At 41.4% G+C, this 25,242-nt stretch overlaps 2 protein-coding genes across 10 annotated transcripts in view; one reads left to right on the top strand and one right to left on the bottom strand.

The window, feature by feature from the left end:
- bcas3 (BCAS3 microtubule associated cell migration factor) overlaps positions 1–25,242 on the top strand; it is a 525,512-nt gene that overhangs the window by 204,935 nt on the left and 295,335 nt on the right. The window contains exon 23 of one of the 9 annotated variants that reach the window (XM_057839611.1): positions 5,801–7,592. The exons of 7 other annotated variants lie outside the window; for them this stretch is intronic. In XM_057839611.1, the coding sequence (XP_057695594.1) occupies positions 5,801–5,982 (182 nt within the window). In that variant the 3' untranslated portion in view covers positions 5,983–7,592. Of the gene's footprint in view, positions 1–5,800; positions 7,593–25,242 lie in introns of those variants that run through there. One more of the 9 variants, XM_057839616.1, reaches the window with a different exon arrangement.
- The window catches only part of LOC130917874 (uncharacterized), a 111,587-nt gene that overhangs the window by 5,059 nt on the left and 81,286 nt on the right, over positions 1–25,242 (bottom strand). The window contains exons 2-3 of the mRNA XM_057839619.1: positions 5,819–5,861; positions 128–208 (exon numbers count right to left, since the gene is read on the bottom strand). The gene's annotated coding sequence lies outside the window, so the exon portion shown is untranslated. The remainder of the gene's footprint in view (positions 1–127; positions 209–5,818; positions 5,862–25,242) is intronic.

Consider the following 25,242-nt stretch of genomic DNA (forward strand, 5'->3'; position numbering starts at 1 on the left):
ACGTACATAAAAATCAGTCATGCTCAACAGAAGTTACTAAGGTCTCAAAAGCAATTAATGACAGAAACATTGTGAGAGCTTTAAACAAACATTAAAGGCAAACACTCAAAGGCATCACACTACCAACCTCCAAAGGTGAAGGTATCAAAATCTTCTGTTTGAAGTAGACTTTGAGAGAAGGCCATTTAACAGGATGCACATCACTCATCTGTAAAAAGAATAAGAAGGCCAAATTGATGAGTTACAAAGGTTTTGGAACAACGTTTTTGGGACTGATGAGTAGGGTTGGGCATTGTTTGAATTCGAACAGTTTTGAGTCCACGTTTTGATTCCGGTTCCAAATGATTCTTGATTACAATTCTTTTAATAAGCAGAGTCACAAAAATTGCATAAGTTATGTTACCGGTAATTTCTTAGCTTCTCTATTATTTTTTAAATTATATGAACTTTCAATTAACTTTGCTATGAATTTCTCGCAGGGCTATTTTTAACTTGTATATAAATATCAGTCTTCGAACTTGAACATGATGAAGTTTCTTTCCACAGCCGTGTACTTTCACAAAGAGGTTTATTTTTCAAAAGCTCACGGAGAAAACATTTACACACATTCTTTTGCCTATGTTGTAGAGTGTCTTATGCTGCAGGCATTTATTGTATTGCATAGTTTGTTTTAGGTGGTATTTCTACAAGTTAGTTAAGGGCTGAGATCATGCAGATGTCAGGCGGGGAGTGTTTTAAGTTGACTACTTTCTAAGTTTGATTTCATTCTTAACTGATATATTATTCATCCGTCCACAAGATGTCCCTATTGTAACTCTGGACTCTACAGTTTTTCTTTGGTTTTGCTATGTGCGCTTGGCTTCCCCTAGTGGTGACTTACTGAAAGCAGCAGGCAAAAACAACGTATTACTTTAGTTGGAAAAGAGTCCTTGAGGTGTACAGACGCTACACACCGCCTCTGCGCTACACATCGTTGGGAACTCTTGATAAAACAAAATCTCTAAGTTTTCACGTTTTTTAACAGAGGATCTGATATCATTTCGGTGTGTTTATACTGTTACTTTGTTGTCAGTTATGTGAAGCGAAGCAACACGTTTTTGTGCTAAGCTTCATTTCATTTGCTCATAACGGAGCTAGTCTTCATGTGGCTTCTTTGTGGTGTTCGGCAACTATTTTTTCTGGTCGACGGTCGGGGCATCGAAACTCTGAATCGAAATTTTAAAAATTGAACGGTTCTGGGAGAACTGGAGTGGTAGTCCCAGATCCCGTCAATGCTTGATGCCCCACCATAGTGATGAGACAAAGATTCACTTCTACCAAAGTGATGGATACACCACAGCGTGAAGATATAAAGGATTTGCTTATGATCCAGAATACACAAGGTATTGGTGATGCATGATAGAAGTAATGAAATGGCTTTGCTTGCATGGCTACGTATGGAAAAGTCTCAATAGTCCTAATTGAGGATGTAAATAAAAATGGTTAGCAGTAGAATGAATTCTGAAGTCATTTTATTTGGTAATTTACAGAAAAATGAATTCAAACTAATCAGGAGAAGCATTCTCAAGCAGTAACGGCATAAAGCTTTTCCATACATTAAAGGGGAAGTTCAGATTTTTTAAAATTAGGCTTAATCGTTGAGTTAGTGTGGGTTTAATTAGTCGGTGGAGTTGGTTTCAATAGATTCCTTGCAGTTTGTCAGTTATTTGTTAGTTTCTGGCCTCCGAAGTAGCTAAACTATCCGAGTCAATATTGTTTGGTTGTATGACACATTTCCTCGACAAATTGCCACTGTTGTATTTTTGCTTCAGACCGTTTCCATTTAAATGTGGCTTAATTTTGTTAGACCCGACCCATTTTAAGCATTGAACTCACCAGCCAAGTTTAAATCCTCGTCGCGCGATGGTTTCCCATTCAAAGTCAATGTAATTTGGCACTGAACAGCGACAGGCGGCCTGTTCACCGGCAATGTGCCTCTAACGCAACGGGATCTTGCCGTTTTGATCGAATAGGCTCCGCAACCTCAATGCCGTCTGATAAATGTTGGTGCAGCAAAAGGATGGCTTGGATTAACCTTTTTGCGACTGATTTCAGTGACATTGATAAAGCAGCCATTCAGGACGTTTTTTTTGTTTCGCGGGTTAGGTCTTTTTGAACACTAAACTGCTTTTGGTGATGGCAATAGCGGGTGCACAGCATTGTAGCGCGACAGTTTAATTTTGATGTGAACGCAGCTTTAGACACTGTTAAAGGGACCATTCCTCCCTTATCATACCTCAAACTTGAAGATAATCTTATAAAGTAACATTTTGTATTATAGATTATAAAATAATCTGGCATATTTGTGAGTTTTAAAACTATACAGGATAACCGTCTGGGGGACTAAAACAAAGGCTAAAAATCTGTCTTTGGATGCAAGTGGCGCTTTGATGGCAGGTGGTGCATACCTGTAGTTGGAGGCAGCAGGTTGTTAGCATCAATGGTTTGGTGGGTATGCTCAGTGGTGGATTGTAATGAAGTAAAAGTACTCTGTTACTGTACTGAAGTACATTTTTGTGTATCTGTACTTTTCTTGAGTACAAATATTAAGTGGTACTTTTTACTCCACTACATTTTAGAGCACATAACTGTTTGTGAATTGGATATTTTCATTTTCATGCCTCCAGCAAAACCAACAAGCACTGTGCAACTATACCATAATTCAGTAGTAGAGGCAGCAACACGAGTACATGCAAGATAAAGCAGATGAACAAGATACTGACCAATAAAAACCAACAGAGAGAGCAGCGATTTTCAGATGGGTTCTGCGCACTCTTGTATAGTAGGTGGCTGACACATTGTGAACAGATGACAGAAAAATTGTCACATTTTCGTCATTTTGTCGTCTCGTCATACGAAAACTGCCATTCGTCTCATCATGTTTTATTCTCCGAAGACACATTTTTAGCTCATCATTGTTACGCTATTGTCATGAAAAAGTGCAAAGTAACTGACGTTACGTTTCAGGTTCTACACGTGATTACATTATACATTCTATAACATCTTTCACATCAAATATGTTTATATTAACTAACTGAACTGATTTTTTTCATTCCCCCCAAAAAAGTAGTTCACACGTTTTCCTTTTTTTTTTTTTTTTTTCCTTAATTTCACCTATATAAGAGTGCAACGTTATACACACTTTTTTACACACACTGTTGTACTGAACCCGCACCGGACCATCACCTCGTACCGCAGTACGTACTGAACCGTGACTTGCGTGTATTGTCGAACCCCTAATATATATAGATATATTTTTTATTATGCAAGTGAGGTTCTGAATCTCCTGCCTCTCCTGTCTTTGCTCTAGTTGTTAAAAAAACATCACTCAAGGTTCATGGATATATCATTCAAGAAAAGTTAAGAGCAAGTGACTATTTTTGGTCATTTAAAAAAACTATTATTATACTGTAGCATCTACAAGGACAACACCAACTTGGAGATGATAATACACACTCAGAAGGAAAACAGTACATTATTTTCAATGAATTGTACCCGCCTGGACGCTACAAACCGTATGTTGAAAAAAAAGTTGCCCGAGAGTTTAAGATGACTTTCGCCACGCTAAATGCTAATGCTAAAGAGACTGCTAATGCTATGCTAATGCTCCAAGCCACCTAGCCAAACATCCAGCCAAGCAGAGCAGGCAGGCAGGCAGGCAGATGTGTGACAAAATCTGACAACTTGCATTTCATTCAACTAAATTGTAGTAATGCCCCCCTTCACATCCTCGGTAACGGTAACAGCATTGCAAAAATGAGAAAAGTAATTAATTAGATAACTCACTACCATAGGCAGATTTGACTTTTGGGGCAGGGGGGGCACAACATGTTGATGACCCTGAAACGCAGTGTCAGCAATAACATTAACTTACAAGAATATTTATAATAATAAGTTGAAAGTGAACGTTTTTTTTTGTTTCCCATCATTCTTGAGGGGAATTCCAAATCTGGCTGCTCAGGGTACAGTATACTTTTCGCCAAGATCGTCATCCATTGGATATTGTACGCCCGTCGGTGTCTTGCCAATGTAGTTACTGAGGTCAAAAATTGTATGCCCTGGGCTGAGCAATTGTGCTGCACTGATTTGCTTGAGTTCCGTGTTTTGGTGATGTAGTTATCTACGAGTGTTTAAAACATGGCACATGCATATTTTTTTTTATTTCTGTCGTATAACATAACATACACTACATACTGAACGTGAAGAAGGCCATGTTTCACAGTTTTACTCGTAGGATGACCTATCACTGTTATTACTGTAATTCAAGTCCTGTATTGAGTTTCTCCAGTTTAATAAACACCATTGTCCAAAATATATATAACTGTGGTTCTTTTCTGGCTTCAATTAATTGTTTAAGTCGACATAACTCATAGCTAATGTGTGTGTGTGTGCGCTCCCGCGGCCAGGGGACACAGTTTCTGATGGGGGTAACGACATTGGCCGGTGGTGGCTCTGTTGTACAATTAGCGTCTTTAGTGGGGCAAATTGAAACCATTTTGTCGGTGGTCTCTAGCATTTCATGGTCCACATTTTCAATCCTTGGTTCTTGCTCAGTAGTTGTTGTCCCTTTTAAAAGCTTTGGTTTGAAAAAAATTAGGTATATCCAGCTTGCCTCTTCGGTCCTCAGATGGTTTTGGCTAAGCAAAGCAAATGACCATCTAAGGTGCTAGTCACATAATCTGTTCAAAAAATAATTTTGACCCATTATAAAAATATCTTTTTTTGTTCATTTAATTCATTTGTGTGTGTGTGTGTTTTTTTTATTGCTTTACAACTTTTATAGACAATATTTTACCGGAAATTTTTAATTTTGAAATCATATACTGTATAGGGAATTCAATTACATGCAAAGACACTTTTCGGCCCCCTGAAAATCCGCCTATGCTCACTGCTGAGAAAAATAACGCCGTTAGAAACGCAGTTATACTCTACCGTCATTATTAACAACACTGCGAGTCAGATGTCGGATGTTGAAAGGGTAGTATGTCAATACGGTCGTATGTCGAGGTATCACTGTATTTATGTATTCATTTTTGGACTAAAACATTTGAATTTTGAGTAATTGTTGACTAAAAGCAGATGAAATTTGTTAGTTTTCATTGATCAAAACTAGACGATTACGAACACATTTTGAAATGACTAGACCAAGACTAAATAGTATTTCCGTCCAAAAGACTAAGACGAAAATTAAAAGCACTGCCAAAAAAAAACACTTTTATCTAGTGATGTGATGATCAAAACATATTTTATGACCAATTTAAGGAGAAATTCAAGTATTCCCGAAGGGTTCACATACTATTTCTTGCAACTGTAAGTGATTCCTCTCTGTCTGATTATTTTCCTTTTGACCTTCCTCTCAAAGCAAGCAAGTAATGGAAGAGATGCTTATCAATGTGTGGCTTCAGTGTGCTACTTAATATTTCACACCCTCACACACACAAAAAAAGACATATAGCTGTTTGAGTCAAAATTTGCCATGTTAGGCAAAATGAGCCATAAGTGTTATTGAATAAATTAAATGGAGAGAGAGGAATTGTGCCATGGGTTAAATATAGGACAATATTTAATATATTTGTATGGATTGTGTTTGGAAAGAATGGTAAAGTATTTTTCCTATTGACTCAGAATTATGATTTAATGATGACATCCCCATAGTGTATCCACTTTTGTTTTTTTTTCTCTATTACTTCATAGACCAACAAGGTTATAAGTCTGTAATTCTCTTCATAGTGACTCACTTACAGTCAGTCTGTCTCCCCAGTGTCTGCTGCCATCTTACCTCAGCCCTTATCTCTGCCTTCCCTGAGGTGGTGGGACGCCATCTGCACTGAGACAAGCATGCATGCATGCACAGCACACACACACACACACACACACACACACACACACACACACACACACACACACACACACACACACACACACTGTTGTAATCAAATATAATTTCAGATTAACTTACTGAATACATTTTTACGTCCTGCATGGCAGGATTCCACGTTTCATATGACAGGGGGTTGAAGAATTTCGGAGACATTTATATAGAAAATAAGTTTGCTTCCTTCCAACAGCTGTCTGAAAAATATAGTTTACCTGCCTCTAATTTTGTAGATATTTGCATGCAAGGCACTTAATTTGAAACTCTGTTTTAGGGTATCCATACAAACCTCGCAATTATGTATTTGATGAGCTGTCTTTCATCCGTCCAAAAAAAATTGGGAATCTCTGTGATGTTGACATTAAATTCCCTGTCCATGTCCAAGATAAAACAAATATTTAGAGCAGGAATTTAAAATTGTGATAGGAGCAGCCGACAGGATAGGTTTTGAGGAAAATTCTCTCATCTTTGCTTTGTCTGATGCATTCTCTTATTCAGTTGAAAGTCGTACACACAGTTCATCTGTATAAATGCAGATCGGCTAGTATTTACTCCCACATTGACATGACGTGACCTATGGAAATGGATGGAGGCCACTCTAATACAGTGGAGGAAATTCATTTCGGAGTAACTTTTGTATCATTGTTTTTTTTTTGTACAATGAATTGTATTTTATGTATACATCGCATAATTCGTTCCAAGCTCTACTAAAAACACCACATTAAATTTGCTGTCAAGTCCTCTAATTGCCTGTCTATATTTTTGTAATCCTTTCCAAAGCGTCTTGTCGGCCGGGGCACCATGTGGGCCAGGAATGCACAGAGCTAACTTTGGCAGCCATTGCTTGATATTTCATTTTTCTGTTTGTTCCTTGATGAAGCATCACTTGTAAGTTATTATTACAATTATTTTGTTTCATATACATGAGCTTTTTGTAGCAAGCACATTCTGGTGGGTACCGTATTTTTCTGACCATAAGTCGCAGTTTTTTTCATAGTTTGGCTGGGGTTGCGATTTATACTCTGGAGCGACTTATGTGTGAAATTATTAACACATTATTATATCATTTCACATGTTATTTTGGTGTTTTGGAGTGACACTGATGGTTTGGTAAACTTATTAGCATGTTCTTAAGCTATGGTTATCTGAATAACTCTTAATAGCTATGTTACATTAACATACCGGCCAAGTTCGCATTTCGTTGTTCATGCATCATGTAACATTATAATCCTGTACACTTATTCAGCATGTTGTTCTGTACTGTATTTTTATTTTAAATTGCCTTTCAAGATGACATATCTGTTCTATGTGTTGGATCTTATCAATTAAATTCCCCCCCAAAATGTGACTTATACTCCGGTGTGACTTATATATGTTTTTTTCCTCTTCGTTGGGCATTTTATGGCTGGTGCGACTTATACTCGGGTGTGATTTATAATCCGAAAAATACGGTATATTTTTGTTTACATTTATAGTCAAACGTAGTGGCATTTGGAGATACACCTACTATACCCAGCATGCAATGGGATTGCCCATGGGACCACGGCACGTGGTAGTTTGTAAGTAATTATTTCATTGCTCCGAGCGGGAATTGTCTATTACAGTTTGTATTATCTTTCATATGATGAATAATATTTCGTAATATGGAAAAAAAAATAAAAAAAAAATAAAAAAAATATTCCATTAAAAATAATGTTTCATGTTCCAAATCTTTTGTATCTCGAGATACCAGTGTACAAATGTTTTTCTTTGCCCCAAGATACAGCAGTATTAGAAAGCCATTTGTGGTGCCTGAAAGATTAGCATTGCTTCTGTTTGTCTCAAATGGTGATTAGGACGTCCGTTACTTTTGGCTGCATGTCAACATCATGTTAGTGAGGTGATCTTCGGAGAGATATTCTCGGACCAGGACATTTTATAAATCACCTGAAGTGTCACCTTTCGATGCAGGTTCATATTTGGATGACACAAAGGCTCTTGTGCAGAAATGGAGATGTGAAGCTTTTCAGCTTTCAGCAGTTTCTACACAACATCAACATGATGATTACAAGGATTTCTCAGAACTGTGCTTGTTAGATGGCCTCAGTTACACAGTCTCAAGCAATGTGGTGCATTGCATTAGCCCAGAGTGAAGGCCTAACTGCTGTATTCTGTGAAAATAGTTCTTCTAATACGCAAGATCAGTTCTTTCCTACCTGGAACCATTACTACCAAAAATCAGAGTAAGAAGCTTCATGGTGGTACTAATGATGCTCCTTTGAATGACTTGTGTTTCCTCAAGAAATCCCTGCAGCACAAGCCAGTCAATCAGACTCTCTCATAGAACATGATGCTTTATTCTGTCAACTGTGGTAGTTAATTTAAGGTAAGGTACCTCTTGCATTCGTCAGTGACTCAACTCCATCAGATGAGTGCCAAAAGTTGGCTGAGAGATGCTCTCGACAGTGAAATCTGAACACGGTGATATTCAGACCGAGAAGTCACTTTGGGACAGGTTTTGTGAAGCTACATTTTCCAACTAACATCACCTGTGTATTGCTTGGGATTCTTGGTTCATTTTTAATCTGCTGTGTCGAGACAGTGATTTCGTGATCAAAGACGATAGATTACTTATCTTCAAAAACAAACATCAACACCATTAATGACTGTGCCAAAGAAAGAGTGGAGCTACAATATTTAATAGCTTTATTGGTGCTTCTAAGTATAAAGAGTACTTTCAAAATGCCCTACAACTAGTAAATAAATATAGGAAGGAAATACCAAACCTACATGATAAGAGCCTGACTAATTATTGAAAAAGTATTTATAATTTTGAGTGACTTTCTGGATCTTCATAACCTAGCACACGACATAGATTTTTCCATATATCCACTACGAATGTATTACACATGTAAATATGGGATGGACCCAATTGAGACATTTTTCATGGGAGGAACCTTCAAAAAATACATTGTTGCTGATTGAACGATGGCTCTTCTCGTCACACTCGTGAAAAAACTTCAGAAATTGAACGATCTACAAGAAGCACTTTACATTCCGCCATTGCTCTTTTCATCAACAACGACTATAACAAAAATATTTCGTCGATGAACCATTTTTTCGTGACGATTACAAGATAATAACGAGCTATGACCATGAATTGGGAGACTAAAACATAATGTAACGAATGCTACTAATAATCAATATCGGTCCTGAAAAACCCATATCGGTCGATCTATAGTTAACATAGCATTTGCGTTCTCGTTAGCATTAGCATTTAACGTGGTGAGCATCATCTTAAGCTCTTGGGCTTTTGTTACGTGAAGTTAGTGGTGTCCAGGTGGGTATGATTAATGGAAAATAATTTACTGTTTTCCTGCTGAGTGTATATTATCATCACCAAGTTGGCGTTGTCCTTGTAGACGTTACAATTTGTTCTCGCCTGTCAATGTTCGTTCCACATTGTTGAAAACCTTAATTAGTTTTTGGATTAAAAACTTTTAATAATGCAGACGAAAACATTTTGAGTATGTGTCAGCGTAAAGCTAGACGAAATTTGACGAAAACGGGTTGAAGACAAACACATTTTGAAATATGACTAAGTATTTTCACTTTTAAAATAGAAATGTTCGTCAAAATACATTAAAATATAAAAACAATATGATGTACTTACCATGGTTGCTGAGAAGTGGATTGAGAGTTAGGGTGCCTTCACATTATACCAAGAGGACCAGTGTCCGGTTGGAGAGCTACCTTGCAACACTTGCAAATGACTTGTGGAAAAGGTTAAGCCTTCACATTGCGCCAACCGAACTTTCGGAGTGTATAGAGGAAAATTAACCATGAAAGGGAACCGTGTGTTACCCCAAGCCACACAGGCGCGAGATCGCTGTAACTTTCGTGAATTTTTGGACTGTCAAATTGTCGCCACTTCCAGGAGAGCGAGATTGACAAAACGGCCGCCTCGAGAGGTTTACATAATGCAAAGCACAACCGCCACATTAGAACCTTATTATGTGTATCAAATGCAACAACAACAGCAGCACAGCACAACAACATTTGGCCATGGTTAATCGCCTGTCATCTTGCCATTGTTGATTTTGAATAGTGTGTGCGCTGTACTTCCGCTTCCAATGATGCCCTGCTTGTAGTGTCACGTAGTGTCACATCATAGCTCCATGCTGTAACACTGCACATAAAGTAGCAAAAGTGCACGCTACTCAAGGCCAAGGCTGCCCTTTGTCACCGATTCTGTTCATAATTTATATGGACAGAATTTCTAGGCGCAGCCGAAGCGTTGAGGGGGTCCGGTTTGGTGGCCTCAGCATCTCATCTCTGCTTTTTGCAGATGATGTGGTGCTGTTGGCTTAATCAAGCCGTGACCTCCAACTCTCACTGGGGTGGTTTTGCAGCCGAGTGTGAAGCGGTTGGGATGAAGATCAGCACCTCCAAATCCGAGACCATGGTCCTCAGCCGGAAAAGGGTGGCATGCCCTCTCCGGGTCGGGGATGAGATCCTGCCCCAAGTGGAGGAGTTTAAGTATCTTGGGGTCTTGTTCACGAGTGAGGGTAGGAGGGAGCGGGAGATTGACAGGCGGATCGGTGCAGCGTCTGCAGTGATGCGGACTCTGCACCCGTCCGTTGTGGTGAAGAAGGAGCTGAGCCAAAAGGCGAAGCTCTCGATTTACCGGTCGATCTACGTTCCTACCCTCACCTATGGTCACGAGCTGTGGGTCGTGACCGAAAGAACAAGATCCCGGATACAAGCGGCCAAAATGAGTTTCCTCCGCAGGGTGTCCGGGCTCTCCCTTAGAGATCGGGTGAGAAGCTCGGTCATCCGGGAGGGGCTTGGTGTCGAGCCGCTACTCCTCCGCGTTGAGAGGAGCCAGTTGAGGTGGCTCGGGCATCTGGTTCGGATGCCTCCTGGACGCCTCCCTGGAGAGGTGTTCCGGACATGTCCCACCGGCGGGAGGCCCCGGGGTCGACCCAGGACACGCTGGAGAGACTATGTCGCTCGGCTGGCCTGGGAACGTCTTGGAATCCCGCCGGAGGAGCTGGCTGAAGTGGCTGGGGAGAGGGAAGTTTGGGCTTCCCTGCTGAAGCTGCTGCCCCCGCGACCCGACCCCGGAATAAGCGGAAGATAATGGATGGATGGATGGAAGTGCACGCTACTTCGGTTGCATTCACAACCAAAGCTGTGTGCGCTTAAAGTGTACCTAGACCCACGATTTTTGAGCGGACCAGAGTCCGTTTGTTATTTTCCGAACTCAAGTTCGGATGCACGTTGACAATTACAAAACGAAGTGTACTATCTGAGAAAAAGAACTCTGGTCCGTTTAAAATGGTCCAAACAGTGCCAGTGTGAAAGCACCCTTTGGATTTTCAATGCTATATTTGCAATCAAAAGCACGGAGCACGACAATGAAATGACTTACCAACTCTTAACCCCTTCCCTCTCTCACTTCAGTCAGGGACAGCCCAAAAAAGACAGCACTCAACACATCAATATTGCAACCTGAAGCATACACGTGACCCGATTTGTTACATTAATTGTACTTATTTTAACTTAAACCATAGACTCATAATGGTATTGACGGGTCAGATTGGTCATGCACTGTGCCTCGCCTTCAAGTAGGGGGGTTAGGGTTAGGGGAAGGGTTAGGGGGGAGCTATTCACAAACACACGCATGCAGCGATCTAACGATTTCTTTTGAAAAAGTACGAAAGCCGTATCGCATACAAACAGGAATGATCGTCCCAGGACTGATTTGTTCGAGGATTCAAGGTAATTATCATATTTTGCGTACCATGCATGCATTTTGAAAGGTTGTGAAAAAAACGTCCATATCTATAAAGAATTCAGGGACTTAAGCATTTATTCACAAGAATTTTCAACGGAAAAAAAACTCTATGTCTGTGATTTCACGTCAGCTTTGACGGCCTCTCCAACAATGCAGGCCCCCTATTTATCGGCCTTGCGCCCTATGTCCCATCAATACATTATGAAGTCTATGCTTAACCTGAGTTCAGCGTATGTCCGAAAGGGGCTGTAGTAACCCGTCAACTCGACGCGAGTCCAAAACTAATTGCGTAATTGATAGATGTTAATTATCAAGTTTTCTCTCTCTCTTGTGCATGCACATACACAAAACTACAAAATAAATAAATAAGTGGGTGCGAAATGGAAAGAAAGTGGAGAGGGAATGCCTATTCTTAAGTCGACAAGTCTCACATTCATGAGTGATTGGAAACATCCTCCTGTAAAACGGTAAGAGGGGCATAATTTCCAGGTGTGGAAAGAAAGGCTGTAACTCTTCTCTTTCCTTCCGCCTCCCCAAAAGCCTGCTACAACAATATCTTTATGCGATACAATTTCAACTGACACATAATACCTGTGTAGATCTTTAGTTGCTCTGCGTCAATACACAATGGTTGCTTCTGTGGGTTGTGGGAACAGGTGAAAAGATAACATCTAAATAAATGTGAGTGCACATTCTCATTCTCTTTCTCTCTCTCTATCTCAACCCCCCCTCCCCGACACACACACAAATGGCTAAAGGGATGGATAACACCTTTATAATGTGCATACCAATGGAAATTACCTTGTTTAATAAAATTGAAAAAAAAAAAAATGTGGATAAATGAAAATAAAAGCCAGCATTTCCTGTACTAGTCCGCTCGTGAGCTGAAGCCATGCACTTTGAGGCACTCTGACAAAATTTCTTAAAGCGTTTGATAGAAAACATCTTCAACGTTTCCAAACCCCCGTTTCACCGTATCCAGGTTGGATGTTTCCCGTGCCAACCTGACATTGTGATTTGGCGGGGTAATATCAAATGACCACTAGGTGTGCCTATTCCACTTCCAGAACAAAGGCACCTTTTAATGTCAGCATGCAAAAATTTTGGGGGTATACGTGTGAAGAAATTTTGGTAGTAGAATACATATAATATTGTACATTCAAGTAATACTGTGTCCGGTTCGTCCTCCAATATGTGGAACGACGTTGTATTTCTAGACATATTTTCCTGCCTTGGCTGATGGCCTATCAGTTGCCACGTTTACATGGGGCCAAATATTCCAATTACAATCGGAATATTTGTTCAAACCGAATAAATGTGTTCCATATAAACACCTCATTCGGAATGAACAGGCCCAAACCGAATGGAATTTCATTCCGATTCACAGGGGTGGAATATTCCTTTTCCCAAACCGATTAGAAGTAAAATTATATCATGTAAACAGGGAAACGGAATGGTGTCTGGTTGCGTTCTTTCTGCACATGCTCCGTACTGACGTGGTGACGTCACTTGGTGACGTAAGTAACGTCACTTGCAACATGGCTTCCAAGCACACGCACAGCGCACCCACACAACTTTTTAAATGAACGGCGTATCATTCTGAAGTTTTGTTTCCACTCGAAAAGTTAAAACAGCAGCTGATCTGACAATCGATCTCCATGTATTGCAACGTGACGCTTTGTTTTGATTAATCTGCGCATGTCAGACGGCAGTTGTCAAACGTCCTTTCGGAATAAAGGCAGACACATGTAAACGCTGGATCGGAATAGATGAACTGACATGTAAACAGCTGATGTGAAATTTCCATTCGGAATGATTTGAATCGGTATGAATAAAAGTCAGCATGTAAACGTGGCTAGTGTTGAATTGTAATGGCCACTGCCATGGGCGTCGCCAGACATATTTCACTGGGGCACGTGCCTTAGTATTGATCTGCAGTGCCCAAGTATACATTTCACCGAGAAAAAAAAAAAAAAAACATTTGCAGTTTTAAGTCTAAATAGCATAATCTACAGAATGTGCCTATTTAATATGATCATATTACCCTATTCACGCTATATACACAATCTGCACATGGCTCCATAATATGGTAATTTATCCATGTAACTTGGGCTGTGACAGGCATATCAGTTGACACTTTTGTGAAGCACCTTCGGGAGATATGCTGCATTCATGTATGTTGGGAGATCTGAGTTCCCAAGTTGGAAAATTATTCTGATGGCGTAATATGGGATAAAACATGGATGCTATAAAGGATAGTAGCCTATTTTAATGCTCCAACGATAAATGACAAATTCAGTGACTGTTTAACGCTTTTCATAGCCATCTTGTAATAAAGATTCTTATTTTTTTTATTGATCCAATAACACACGAATGCAGCATCAGTATTACAGTGCATGTGCCAAACATACATTCGACGGTGGAAATGACGGTGCAAATATTCCCACCTGCTTTACAAGTTAGTGCCAGATTATCTGCCCATCCTTATAATGTTCCTTTTTACCTCTTTTTGTTCGTTTTTACCTCTGTGTTGTTTGTTTGGACGCCCATTCCCATGAATTGTCAATTTAAATGGTTCAACTGTCTGTCCGTCCGTCCGTCCATCCGTCCGTCTAGTTTCATCTAGTTCTATCTATCCTTGTTATTTCAATCATTGATGAACACAGAGGTGTAACATGATCTCCCTTAGTCTACTCAAATCTTTGCATGCATTAAGACACATTTGGGTGGATGTACAATAATAAAGTAAATTGGGGTGTTAGTGAATTTAGATTTAATTTAACCCTGTGTTTTATTTTGTAAATTAACATGGCTTAACAGGGGGAGTCAGCTGTATAGGTAATGATAACTTTACTGCATACATTTTTGGTTTTGACACAAAGCAAACATTTTTCTAACTCATTAATACTGTAATAAACTTGAGGCGGCATTGTACAAAAGAGATGTCATGTGGTGCGTAGGATGCTCTATAGCACAGGTGCCAAACCGATTCCAGAGAGGGCCAAATGGGTGCTGGATTTTGTTCCAACCGATACCGTGCAGAGAGTTTAACCAATGAACTTCCTACTGAAACAAGCAGCACCTGACAAAGTTTAACTGATTTCACATGTAAAAGATCTGATTGGTGAAAAGGTGTCCTCTTCATTGGTTGGAAAGCAAACCTGCACCCACTTGGCCCTTTCTGGAATGGTTTGACACCTGTGCTCTATAGGATGCACTGCAGGGAAAATAATTTAATCATTAAGGCTCATGATGTATTTGTAGTCAACTTAGTCATTTTGATGGTAGGCTAATATAGCTAATATAGATACTGTTATGAATTCCCTGCTGTGAGGGCTGGACAGCGAGCTGCCTCGCTTTGGGACAACTGTGTTGCTGCGCATGTGCAGCGTATTCTTAAAAAGACCGCGGTTGAGGGAAGAAAGTTCGTCCTCGGCCGAGTATTAATGTGCCTGCATTCGCATAAATAACCGTGTGCGTCGGTGATAAGTAAGTTGTAACGTTCGCCACGTATACTGAAATCATATATGTGATGCTTGTGCTTGTGTTACTAGTTTATATTGTTGTTTGTAGCTCGTAGCACGTTAGCATCCCATTGCTAACGTAGCATTCTAATTCTCACGTTGCGCCAGCGCGTGGTAATATATGTACAAAGTTGGACTGTATTGGATCGCTAAGTGTACATAACAAATTTAATCCCATTCAATGTTCATATTAGAGATCGCTGTCCATTGTGGTCTTTGGTGACCGATTCATTTGGCTACCAAGTGCATAGCCTGCAGCTATAGACCCTACTCACCAACGTCACAAAATGACGTGCCGCCATATTGTCCGTCATTCTTTATCCCTATTCTCAATGGTTTCAATTAGTCGTGCAATTCATAGAGCAATTCATGGAAGCCCCGGTGCTTTCAGACGCTGTAAACTCATTGGATGGGTTGCATAAAAGGCGTTATGTGGAAAAGCTTCAGGTTATCCATTCGCCAGATACATATTTGATGCCTAAATCGATATTTTTCGACCCGCTGTCTTCGCCGTCTCTGCCTGAAATCTGCTACCCTGATATCTACAACTATCTTGTCCACAGAAACTCAGCCTATTCTCACGAAACTTTGAAAAACTTTAAGAGCAGCACTCAAAGCAACATTACCCCGTGTGACCCTTTCAATTTTCTAAAATGGCGACAATCAATAAAAAAAAAAGTTGACTGCGATGGTCAACGCTTCAAGGATAGGTGGATATTGGACTATTTCTTCAATACAATACGCAACAACTGTGTCTGCCTCATTTTCAAAGAGACAGTCGCTGTTTTCAAAGACACGCTGACATGTACGACAACATTACAAGATACGCAGCGAGAAATTATAGCAACTTGAAGCTAGTTTAATTTCACAGCAGCAGTATTTCTCAAGAGCCCGAGTGTCGAAAGAGAACACCACAAAGGCGAGATTGTTGAAATTATGAATTTAAAAAAATAATAATAAACCAAATATGACACACAGAAGGGCTTGCTAACAATTGTTTAAATATGTTGTTCTACGTAAATCAGCCAAGGTAGCCCCCTACATTTTTACCACACCAAATCTGGCCCCCTTTACAAAAAGTTTGGACATCCCTGTTTAACTGATGATCCGTAGATGAGGCCAGCTTCTTTCACTTGGTACCAGCTAAGTATTATTCAAAAAATAATGACGGCGGAAGAAATAAACATCTTGAATTTGAAACTGTATGTTGTCGGCGATTAGCCTCGCAATGATTTTAATTGTGGTTGTCAGCCCAAAACCCTCTAAATATATATTAAATGCATCTTACCAGGTATAAAATGACTTCTACATAGTCTGTGGTGATCGTTTGGTGCCCAGTTTTCTCGTCGAATTGCAGCAGTCCATCTCGCTCTCCTCTCCGGGTCTCTCGGAATACGGTAGAACTTCAAGTCTCTCTGTCTATTTTCCCTGTTACTGCAACCAACCGCCACACACGCCTTCACCATTTTGATTATTAATGTTAACGAGCAGAAAAACATGCCATAATAGGAGGAATTTACGTAGCGGTAATGCGTCAACACGACGAGTTGACGGACAATATGGCGCGGAGGCGTGGTTGTGACGTCATGTGAGTAGGGTCTATAGGATCCACTGCAGGGAAAATAATTTAATCATGAAGGCTCATGATGTATTTGTAGTCAACTTAGTCATTTTGATGGTAGGCTAATATAGCTAATATAGATACTGTACAGACAGCATTTGTTGCCTTCATTTTATGGCTAATATATGGCTTTTATTTTTTTTGCGGCTCCAGACATATTTGTTTTTTGTTTTGTTTTTTTGGTCCAATATGGCTCATTCAATATTTTGGGTTGCCGAATCCTGACCTATGCTGTATAAATTCAGCATCTAATGTATGTAATACATTGATATCATCCCATAATAAACTCGAAAAGATAATGGATAGCACACTAGTGAGTTAGCCTGCTGTGTCCGTAATTCTTCTCGCGCTAAAGTTTGACTGCAATTTACTTCTTTTTTCTGGCTCGCGCTACGATTTTGGGGGGTCAAGCGCAGCCCATCCCTCCTTCCGCCGCCCAGCAAAGGAGTCTTCGCCCCCCCCATCCCCCCCTCCCCCGGAATCCAGGGTGGTCCCTCGGGCCACCCGCGCACCCATCAACCGGCCTTCAGGGATGGCAGGAGGGGACGCACCACCAACCCCACGTCTATCCCCACCCCCGCCCGCCCACCCGGGCCACGGGCCCCCCAACCGGCACAGCACGCCACGGGACCCCCAGCGGCCCACCAAGCCCAAGGCAGGGCAGGGCCCCCCGCCGGTGCAGGCAACACCCCGCTGTTACATCAGCGCCCAGCCAACGACCCGCGACGGAGCACAGGGCGGCTGTCCAGTCAGAGCAGGGGAAGGCGGAGGCAGGATAACGCCGAGGAACTGCCACGGGGCGATGCAAGGTCGGAGCCCCGACCCTCCACCCCACTCCCAAGGCCGGCAGCCCAGGCGGAGGGGAGGCCACACCCCAGGAGCTACGCCATGAAGAAAAAAAAGTGGGACCCACCTACCACCCTATTACTGTGGCTGCCACGTTCCCAGCTGGCAGCCATCACCCAGCACCGTGATGGGATTGTGAGGGGAGGGTAGTGCAATGTATGCATTAAAATAGGAGCGCATCGCTCGGGGCAGTAGGACCGCAGCATGGAATTTCTGCCCAGCCGCCCGTCCCACTGCCCTTTGCCGGAGCTCTCCTGTGGAGTATGATGTGTGTGGTGCGTTTAAAAAAGGTGCAGGGATGGCGGGGCCTGTCATGAGGGGGCAACCGTGAGGCACCCCCCCCAACAGGTCCCAACCATCCCAACACCTTGGTGTGTGGTGCATTAAAAACAGGGGGGAGCCGGGCCGGGACTGTAAAGCCCCGTCCCAACTCTCCCCGGAGAAATGTATGAGCATGTAAGTGCCAGAGTGAAAGATATTTACAGTGCTGAAATGAGAAGTGCGTGAGTTAAGAGGCAGGCTCCCGCGAGTGTGGCCCCGTCCACAGGAACCACCAGCCGCAGGGCGGGAGAAGTGTCAGGGCCCCGATCAATCCCCGCCCCAGATCACCCACGGCGCCTCCACGCCCGCCCCCCCCAACCCACCGAGCACCCACCCCGCACTCCGAGCAGGGGCCACACCGAGCGCCGGCGACCAGGAGACGTCCACCCCACCGGCAAGGGACAACAAGCCCCACCCAAGGCCCCGCGGTCCCCAAGAGGCCCCGCCGACGGACCCGCCGGCAGGGGGGCAGCGGCAGCCGCCGCGGCCCAGAGAGGCAGACAGGGTCGGGGACAGACCACGGGGACGGAAGCGCACCCCCCACAACCCACCCCCGGGCCAGGAGGGCCGCGCGGTATGACACCAGAGGGCTCCAGACATATTTGTTTTTTGTTTTGTTTTTTTGGTCCAATATGGCTCATTCGATACTTTGGGTTGCCGAATCCTGACCTATGCTGTATAAATTCAGCATCTAATGTATCTAATACATTGATATCATCCCATAATAAACTCGAAAAGATAATGGATAGATGGATGGACTAGTGAGTTAGCCTGCTGTGTCTGTAATTCTTCTCGCGCTAAAGTTTGACTGCAATTTACTTCTTTTTTCTGGCTCGCGCTACGATCAGGCACGAGCAGAATTGAAGACACATTGATTTTAACTAGATATTATGGCGTACTTACCTTTTTTTGATCCAAAAACTCCTTGTAGCATGTATCATTGAGTTTGAAGACACACCTGTGAAAGGCCAAAGCCGGGCTTTGTTTGGCTTTTACAGCTTAACCACGGTTATTTCGCATGGGCCGCGAGACGAAAGTCACGGACAAAACGAGTGGTCGTTTTTCATTTTCATTTTCAAATATTTTCTGTTTTAAATATTTTTTTCTCTCTGTTTCTTTGTTTGGATCATATAGGGAAAATACGACAGCAACAAAAAAATAAATACAATTAAGCGATAGTTATGAGGTAGATATCCATGACCTATTTACGGACGCATTTTTTTTCATTGTGACGCAATTTTTTTTTTAAAAAGTGAATACATTTTAAAAGTTTGTTTTTCTTTTCAAAACTAAATATTTGACATCAATTAATGAGTCGAAACTAAAATGATAGATAATTTGAATAACAAATAATATTATTTACTTTCTTATTATGGCGGGGTTGAAACAAAAGCAGTTGTGATGTGCCCGTAAACGGGGGTCTCAGGAGTAAAACGGACAAATTAAATATAGTCAGGGGCATATTGGGCCATGAAACTGATATGGCAGTGTGTGGACATATTGTTCTATCAAACACAACAATTCTTTTGGCTTAAAATACATAATTATTAATCTCTTTAAACATCTTTTATTTATTTTTTTTATTTGTTTTTTATTAATTTGCGTCGCGATGGAGGGCCAACTTCACGGAGGTGTAATAATAAAGTAATAACAAAAAAAAAACTAGGCCTGCAAGCAGGACTGAACGGGCCCTCGCAATCTAGCGCAACTCGGACGTCACGCAACTCGGACTGTGTGCAGGTCAGGGTGGTGGCAGATCCTCCTCTCTAATCATCTCATTAGAACCTAACAAGCTCGAAAGTCGCCTCTTTACATTCACACACCTAACAGATTAAAAAAAAACCTATTGGAGAGAGTACTACAAAAAAGGAGGTACTACTGAGCTGTGCAGCCAAGCCCTTATTCAAAACCAAAATTAATATTCTAACTGGGCCAATTCGACCAAGTGTGCCAAATATTGTGGCTCTATAAGCTGCCTGAGTCTCTGAAAAAAAGTATTTCCTTTAAATGGCGAATAAAGGGTCGTCACGGCAACAGACAGAGACACGTGGACATGGGCCGTAAATAAGTATTTTAATAGGTCTTGAAACTACAATGACCAACCTGAAAAGAACTGGACATGTATTGGAAAAACGAGTGACTTTCTATTGCCACTAGTTGGCGCTGTAGGGTTGATGCAAATGACCCCTACAAGGCCCTTCAGGGTATGACTCTCAACAAGCACGGGAAGTTTGGCGCAGATATGTTGTATATCTGCCGAGTTATGACTGTTCAAAGTTTTTGGAGAGAAAAATTGTTGACAGTCATTTTCACTTTCCTGTTTGGACCCCTCCGCTTCAACGAAACTTCAATATTTTTCATCAGGCACCTGAAGACAGGTCTTAAGGCTTCCCTTATGCAGCTTTGCGGTAGATTGATTTTTTCCCTTTAGAGGAGGAGTGTGTCCCGTAAAAAAAGGGCATTTCCTGTTCCCACTAGGAGGCGCCAAGCACAAATGGTAAATTTTCAATCCAGTCCTGCTCAGGCTGGTATACCTCACACACATGCCAGATTTAAAATAAATTGAACGTTGTATGAGGGAGTTATCAGTCATTTTCCGAATTCGGTGTTTTGGCGAAAAAATGGCCGACTTTGGCACCCCGCCCAGGTCAGGCCCGTGAATGAAAACACACCATTTTGATAACTTAAGATTTCATATGCCTCATGAACAGTCTCGCCAATTTTGAGAATGATCAAACTAATTCCCTAGGTGCCAAGGTGTAAAATGTGCACACTGTAAATCGATAAAAATTTCACATTCAATCCAAAATACCCGATTTCCTGTTGGGTTTGGAATATGCATGCAAGAGACTTTTTGGAGCAGTTTTGTACAAGGTATCGACTCTCCGAATTTCATCCCTCTACGTTGAAAAAAACCTAAATGGAGAGGCCTTTTTGAAAATTTCAAGGGGGCGCCACTGAGCCATTTTGTTACATGTTTTCGTAACGTTGCAAGATTATTGATTATGTCCAAATTTTTGTGAGTTTTCGTGCATGTTCAAGCCTCCAAATGTAAACTCCTACTGTGAACCGATAAAAATTTCACATTCGATCCAAAATACCCGATTTCCTGTTGGATTTGGAATACGGGTGCAAGAGACTTTTTGGAGCAGTTTTGCACAAGGTATCGACTCCCCAAATTTCATCACTCTATGTTAAAAAAACCTAATAGGAAACGCCTTTTTGAAAAATTCAAGGGGGCGCCACTGAGGCATTTTGTTACATTTTTTCGTAACATTGCAAGATTATCGAACGTTATCCAAAGCCGCATGTATGTGCAAATTTTTACGAGTTTTTGTGCATATTCAAGCCTCCAAATGTAAACTCCTACTGTGAACCCATGAAAATTTCACATTCGATCCAAAATACCCGATTTCCTGTTGGATTTGGAATACAAATCCAAAGTGCAAGAGACTTTTTGGAGCAGTTTTGCATAAGGTATCTACTCCCCAAATTTCCTTGCTCTATGTTGAAAAAACCCAATAGGAAAGGCCTTTTTTAAAACTTCTTTCTGTCGCCACTAGTTGGCACTGTAGAGTTGATGCAAATGACCCCTACAAGAACCTTCAGGGTATGACTCTCAACAAACACGGGAAGTTTGGCACAGATATGTTGTATATCTGCCGAGTTATGACTGTTCAAAGTTTTTTGCGTGACAAATTGTTGACGTTCATTTTCACTTTCCTGTTTGGACCCCTCCACCTCAACGAAACCTCAATATTTTTCATCAGGCACCTGAACACAGGTCTTAAGGCTCCCCTGATGCAGGTTTGAGGTCAACAGATTTTTTTCCCTTGGAGGAGGAACCTGTCTCGTAAAAAAAGGCATTTCCTGTTCTCACTAGGGGGCGCTAGACCTAATGGGTAATATTTCAATGCACTCGTGTTAAGGGTGGGATACCACACATACATGCCAAATATAAAAAAGATTGAACGTTGTGTCAAGGAACTATTAGTCATTTACTGAATTTGTCATTTTGCCGAAAAAATGGTCGACTTTGGCACCACGCCCAGGTCAGACCCGTGAATGAAAACGCACCATTTTCAAAACTTAAGATTTCATATGTCTCCTGAACAGTCTCACCAATTTTGAAGATGATCCAACTAACTACCTCGGCGAAAAGGTCTCAAATGTGCACCCTGTAAATCGATAAAAATTTCATATTTGATCCAAAATAACCGATTTCCTGTTGGGTTTGGAATATGCGTGTAAATGCTTTTTTGGAGCGGTTTTGGACAAGGTATAGACCCCCCAAATTTCATTGCTCTACGCTGACAGACCCTAATGTTATAGGCCAATTTTAAAATTTCAAGGGGGCGCCACTGAGCCATTTTGTTATATTTTTTTGCAACGTTGCAAAATTATCGAAATTTACAATTTTCCGGACGTATGTGCAAATTTTGGTGACTTTTCGTGCATGTTCAGGCCTCCAAATTGGCCGTTTTCATTTGCCCTGAAAAAAAAAATAATAATAATAATAACTAGGCCTGCAAGCAGGACTGAACGGGCCCTCGCAATCTAGCGCAACTCGGACGTCACGCAACTCGGACTGTGTGCAGGTCAGGGTGGTGGCAGATCCTCCTCTCTAATCATCTCATTAGAACCTAACAAGCTCGAAAGTCGCCTCTTTACATTCACACACCTAACAGATAAAAAAAAACCTATTGGAGAGAGTACTACAAAAAAGGAGGTAGTACTGAGCTGTGCAGCCAAGCCCTTATTCAAAACCAAAATTAATATTCTAACTGGGCCAATTCGACCAAGTGTGCCAAATATTGTGGCTCCATAAGCTGCCTGAGTCTCTGAAAAAAAATATTTCCTTTAAATGGCGAATAAAGGGTCGTCACGGCAACAGACAGAGACATGTGGACATGGGCCGTAAATAAGTATTTTAATAGGTCTTGAAACTACAATGACCTACCTGAAAAGAGCTGGACATGTATTGGAAAAACGAGTGACTTTCTATTCCCACTAGTTGGCGCTGTAGGGTTGATGCAAATGACCCCTACAAGGCCCTTCAGGGTATGACTCTCAACAAGCACGGGAAGTTTGGCGCAGATATGTTGTATATCTGCCAAGTTATGACTGTTCAAAGTTTTTGGAGAGAAAAATTGTTAACAGTCATTTTCACTTTCCTGTTTGGACCCTTCCGCTTCAACGAAACTTCAATATTTTTCATCAGGCACCTGAAGACAGGTCTTAAGGCTTCCCTTATGCAGGTTTGAGGTAGATTGATTTTTTTCCTTTTAGAGGAGGAGTGTGTCCCGTAAAAAAGGGCATTTCCTGTTCCCACTAGGAGGCGCCAGGCACAAATGGTAAATGTTCAATCCAGTCCTGCTCAGGCTGGTATACCTCACACACATGCCAGATTTAAAATAGATTGAACGTTGTATGAGGGAGTTATCAGTCATTTTCCGAATTTGGTGTTTTGGCGAAAAAATGGCCGACTTTGGCACCCCGCCCAGGTCAGGCCCGTGAATGAAAACACACCATTTTGATAACTTAAGATTTCATATGCCTCATGAACAGTCTCGCCAATTTTGAGAATGATCAAACTAATTCCCTAGGTGCCAAGGTGTAAAATGTGCACACTGTAAATCGATAAAAATTTCACATTCAATCCAAAATACCCGATTTCCTGTTGGGTTTGGAATACGCATGCAAGAGACTTTTTTGAGCAGTTTTGTACAAGGTATCGACTCTCCGAATTTCATCCCTCTACGTTGAAAAAACCTAAATGGAGAGGCCTTTTTGAAAATTTCAAGGGGGCGCCACTGAGCCATTTTGTTACATGTTTTCGTAACGTTGCAAGATTATTGAACATTATGCAAAGCCGCATGTATGTGCAAATTTTGGTGAGTTTTTATGCATATTCAAGCCTCAAAATGTAAACTCTTACTGTGAACCCATGAAAATTTCACATTCGATCCAAAATACCCGATTTCCTGTTAGATTTGGAATATGGGTGCAAGAGACTTTTTGGAGCAGTTTTGCATAAGGTATCTACTCCCCAAATTTCCTCGCTCTATGTTGAAAAAACCCAATAGGGAAGGCCTTTTTTAAAACTTCTTTCTGTCGCCACTAGTTGGCACTGTAGAGTTGATGCAAATGACCCCTACAAGAACCTTCAGGGTATGACTCTCAACAAACACGGAACGTTTGGCGCAGATATGTTGCATATCTGCCGAGTTATGACTGTTCAAAATTTTTGGCGAGACAAATTGTTGACGGTCATTTTCACTTCCAGTTTGGACCTCTCCGCTTCTACAAAACCTCAATATTTTTCATTAGGCACCTGAACACATGTCTTGAGGCTCCCCTGAAACAGGTTTGAGGTCAATAGATTTTTTTCCCTTGGAGGAGGAGCCTGTCTCGTAAAGAAGGCCATTTCCTGTTACCACTAGGGGGCGCCAAGCCTAATGGGTAATATTTCAATGCAGTCGTGTTCAGGCTGGGATATCTCATATACTTGCTAGAAATGAAAAAGATTGAACGTTGTATCACGGAGTTTTTAATCATTTTCTGAATTTGGTGTTTTGCCCAAAAATGGCCAACTTTGGGACTACGCCCAGGCCAGACCCTTGGATGAAAACTCACCATTTTGAAAACTTAAGATCTCATATGTCTCCTGTATAGTCTGACCAATTTTGAAGACGATCCAACTATTTTCTTCAGCGACAAGGTCTCAAATGTAAATCGATAAAATTTCACATTTGATCCAAAATTTCCGACTTCCTGTTGGATTTGGAATATAGGTGCAAGAGACTTTTTGGAGCAGTTTTACGCAATGTATCGACTCACCAAATTTCATTGTTCTACGTTGAAAAAACCTAATAGGAGAGGCCTTTTTGAAAATTTCAAGGGGGCGCCACTGAGCGATTTTGTTAAATTTTTTTGTAGATTATCAAAACTTACGCAAAGTTGCATGTATGTGCAAATTTTGGTGAGTTTTCGTGCATGTTCAGGCCTCCAAACGTAAACTCCAACTGTGAACCGAAAAAATTTCACATTTGATCCAAAATATCCGATTTCCTGTCGGATTTGGAATATGGGTGCAAGAGGCTTTTTTGAACAGTTAGGCATAAGGTATCTACTCCCCAAATTTCATCGCTCTACGTTGAAAACCTGAGAGGAGAGGCCTTTTTGAAAATTTTAAGGGTCAAGGGGGCGCCACTGAGCCATTTTTTGAAATTTTTTC

This window comes from Corythoichthys intestinalis, chromosome 6 (assembly GCF_030265065.1).
Source record: "Corythoichthys intestinalis isolate RoL2023-P3 chromosome 6, ASM3026506v1, whole genome shotgun sequence".
Classification (NCBI taxonomy): Eukaryota; Metazoa; Chordata; class Actinopteri; order Syngnathiformes; family Syngnathidae; genus Corythoichthys; species Corythoichthys intestinalis.